Below are 4104 nucleotides of genomic sequence, written 5' to 3'. Positions count from 1 at the left end.
GGGTTGGCTTGTAGTGGTGGTTTGGGGAGGTGGTGGGTGGCTTTAAAGGGTGGAATGGGGAAGAAGAAGGGCGGGCCCATTTATTTCTATTTGTTTTTTTAATCTTAGTGATAAAACTGACATTTTACACACACTTAACCAGAAAATTTAACATGGGTTAGCGATAAGAATCACTCGAATGCGAAAATTGCAACCACTGGGACGGATGAGTTGGCCAATTTGGAAACTGATGTTGGTCAACGGCCATTTTGGTAATTTCCCTTGTTATAATTATAATTATAGCGGTAAACAAACAAACGGGAGAGAGGGAGTATAAGTGAAGATTTGAAGGGGGGGGGGGGGGGGGGAAGGAGGAGGAAGAGGAGTGAAAGTTGAAAAGTACCTACCGAAGCCCGGGTGGGTGTACGTACGTACATGTATGGATGTATAAAAGTGAAATAATCCCCAATTTCATTCATCAAACCACATATAAAAAAACCTAAAACAACAAATCGGATCGGAGTTTCTTTCGATGGAAGACGACGAAGGTACGTAATTTATTTGGACGAATTGAATTGAATTGATAGTCGTATGCTATTATTGCTATGTCGTCGTATGAATCAGGGTTTAGTTGCTGTCAATCGAATCGAATCGAATTGGTGTTTTCGTTCAATGATATTGGTATAGATCGGTCAGTTAGTAGGTGATATGCGTGAAGTGAAACACGTACGTACGTAGTGAATAATATATAGTGGTTTTGGCAAGCTTGTCTTGTCTTGTGAGGGAAACCATGCATTAGCTCGTTTCGTTTGGTAAATCGTATTTTTGTTCTTCATTCTTTCTTTCTTGACGATTGTTGTTTTATATATAGAAGAAGAAGAAAACTATGAAAAGTTTCTTTCTTTAAAACTGTTCAATTGTTATAGTATACTTAGGAGTTAGGAGGGAGATTTATTATTATTATTATTATTCATGATTAAACTAAACTCTCTCCTCTTATTTATATAATTATTATTAAGTGCTGACTGACTGACTGTTACTCAAGACTTGTTAATTTAATAATACATACATATATAGGAGGTAGAATCAAAGCTCAAGTGGAAGAAGGGGGGAAGCAGGAAGAAGAAGATCTTCTTGTTGAGAATCAAAGCAGCTCTGCCTCCTCAGCAGCAACTGCTGCTTCTTCTGCCTGTAAAACATCTATTATTATTATTATTTAAGATCTTTCTTTGTTCTTAATTCTTGACAATTGATCAAGTGAAAGGGAAGCGCCCACTTGTTGAGAATCCAAGTTCTGCCTCAGCACCTGCTGCTTCTGGTAACCGTGACCATATCAACTTATTTGTTCTTAATTCTTGACAGTTTGTGTATCAGTGTATGTATGCTAACAACTTCTAATTTCTGATAGACGCTTGGTTGTATGTTTAATGTTTGTTCTAGGGCTTTTGTTTGCTAAAACCCTGAGTCAATAAAATCCACTTGTTTTTGTATTTGAAATCTTCCCTTTTTAACATCAATTATTACTAACCGATTAACTACCAGGTACCAAATCTCAAGTGGAAGAAGGAGCCAAGCGCCCATGTCTGGATGAGGAGACAACCAAGCCCAATCATACTGGTAAAAATGATTTTAGAAAAGTGTGTTTCATACGTTATTCCCACTTACCCTACAGTGATGGATGAGACAGAGGATGAGGAGGAGGAAGAACTGATTGATTATGGGGAACCTAGGATGAAGGACGGAGGCTATTACCTCCGCTTTGAGGCAGATCGAGCAATTATCGTGGGAGAACGTCCTGAGCCCGTTGTGAGGAGCTTGGGGCGTCCTCCTCCAAACGTGCTCACCTTTAAAAGGATGCAGCGTATGAATTCTTATTTATACATTCATGAAGATGAAGCTATGCTTGGATTGAATGCAATCTTGATCATTTTGTTTTTTAATTAATAGGGAGATTGGCTGAAACTGGATTAGGATATCTTCACCCTGACGATCCCCTCGGGAAGATTCCGTGGAATCCGTTCCCGTTCCCTGTAGGAAAGGGTGGTTTCTCTTTTTATGGTTCTGGTAACACAACTCCTTTCGGTTGTAAATCTTGATTATTTTTTACTTGGGTTTTTATATTCTTTCTCTTGATGATTGACTTATTTATTATTTATTATTAGACACATAAGCTTGATCAAGTGCCCTCCCTGTTGGAAATGGATCCAGGAAACCAGCAACTGATGCTCTGCTTATATCAACTTATTTAGTATCACCATATGAGATACGAATATTCTTAAGTTTATGTGAAACATTCTTTTTATTTTGCTTTATCCCCGGCCTACAACACCACACTAAAGCATTCTACTTTAAGACAAACGGAAAATGTTTTGAAAAGAATGGCCTAGCTTTGGTGGTATAAATTTGAACTGAACATTTTTTACCCGCGCCAAAAATGTTATATTTTTTACCCGCGCCAAAAATGTTACATTTTGTAAATCACTTTTTAGTACTTTTAGTTCATTGGCTTGGCCCCTTAGAACTATTAAAGTTCATTGGTACCGGAAATCATAATATTCTTATCAAGTGCGTGCCTCACACTTCTAAGCTCGAATCAATGTTTATTTTAGCTTCTGGTTCGGTCTTTTTATAAACTCTTGATTACCTAAATAGTTTGGTGAAACTACTATTACCAAAACAAATGTATATTAAATGATGTTTATTTAATTTATTGTGCTACAACAAACTATTCATGTTGACTTTTTTGACCTACACGTTTCTAAAGCTGTTTTGGGCTTTGGAAGAGTGTAGTTTACATGGAATGATTCATGATGAGTCTGTTGCTATTAAGAACAACTTGGGCCTTTTAAAAATAGAATTTAAGTTAGCTTGAGTTTAATGGACTAAAAGATAATCCTGTTTAAGTATAAAAAAAAAAAGAAAAAAATTCTAAACGCCACCATGACCATGGCACCCGAAACTTTTTTTTGAATGGCTAATTTCTTTAATTCTCTGTCATCTATAGGACTTGAACCTAAGGCCTCCTCATAGGTGTTTTTTTAAAGGCTTTGCCTTTACATGGCATCCAAAACTTATACATCTTTTTCTTTTTATGGTTATGCTATTTGATCTCTGGTCAACTATATACCAAGTCAACTAGCACACAAACTCTTATCTGGTAAAGTTGGAAATTAGAGTGTCTTTGACTTTGGTTATTTACAAACACTGATGAAGCTTAAGATTTTCGATCGGGGGGTCGGAAGTCACCGTACCTAAAATTATACCTTAAAAATTATAAAACCGAGAGGTCGAAAACGTATATACCTAAAAAATTATATACGAAAACTACAAAACGGACACTACTGAGCGAAAAGTTCGGGAGGTCGGGCGCCCCCAGCCCCCACTATGCTACGCCCATGAATTACAAAGAAAGATTGTACCAACAAAATTTCAAATTTGAGATTTTTCACTCACCGGTATAAGTAATCTAAGTCGTTAACCAGCTTTTCTACTCATTTATGGTTAGTTATAATTTATAAATCTCACTCTTACAACTTCATGAACGCTATCACACAGTGACGGAGCTTGACCAAAAGTTTGCATGGGTGGGAAGTCATGGAACCCAATTTTTTTTCCTATCGCTATACTTCGGGTTATATGTTCGGCTCAGGATTTTTTTTTTAAATAAATTTGTGATTAAAAGCCTCTATGCAACTCGATTTCAGCCTTGTTTTAGTCGAATTTGATGGATGATTGAAGTCGAAGTGTCAAACACAGAACCTTTTTTTGTCTTCTGTTGAAATCGAACACACAGATGGGCTGCAACTTAGTCACGTATTTTCCTTTTTTTTTTGTTTAAACATCTTTCAATTAGCTAAAAACAAACCCTCAAGTTTCATTTATATAAAAACTAGTTTCAAACTTTATTTAAACTTAGAGTAAATTACAAGTTTTGTCCTTTACGTATGTACCAAATTGCAGACGGTGTCCTTTGACTTTAAAATTGACTGGTTTTGTCCTTAACGTTTCAAAATCATGCACGTTATGTCCTTTAACCCTAACACAGTTAGATTTTTTAGTTAATTGAAGGGTAAAGTGGTCTTTTTACTTATTCATTTAAAAAACATTTTTTAATAATAAAAGAAC

General features: G+C 36.1%; 1 protein-coding gene across 3 annotated transcripts; it reads left to right on the top strand.

Annotated features, from left to right (window-relative positions):
- The first annotated feature begins 344 nt into the window (after positions 1-344).
- Positions 345-2291, top strand: LOC110886159. 3 transcript variants are annotated; one of them, XM_022133924.1, is made up of 7 exons: positions 345-527; positions 1057-1170; positions 1238-1297; positions 1522-1596; positions 1652-1840; positions 1927-2043; positions 2142-2291. In XM_022133924.1, exons 1-7 carry the CDS (start codon positions 512-514, stop codon positions 2147-2149), a joined length of 579 nt encoding a protein of 192 aa, XP_021989616.1. In that variant the 5' UTR covers positions 345-511; the 3' UTR covers positions 2150-2291. The 3 variants fall into 3 exon arrangements, with proteins under 3 accessions (XP_021989616.1, XP_021989615.1, XP_021989614.1); XM_022133923.2 differs by lacking the exon at positions 2142-2291 and having other exon boundaries at positions 1667-1840; positions 1927-2123; XM_022133922.2 differs by lacking the exon at positions 2142-2291 and having other exon boundaries at positions 1927-2123.
- The last annotated feature ends 1813 nt before the right edge of the window (positions 2292-4104 follow it).

The sequence above is a fragment of the Helianthus annuus genome, chromosome 10, assembly GCF_002127325.2.
Source record: "Helianthus annuus cultivar XRQ/B chromosome 10, HanXRQr2.0-SUNRISE, whole genome shotgun sequence".
NCBI lineage: Eukaryota > Viridiplantae > Streptophyta > Magnoliopsida > Asterales > Asteraceae > Helianthus > Helianthus annuus.
This window is presented reverse-complemented; position numbering and strand designations above follow the sequence as displayed.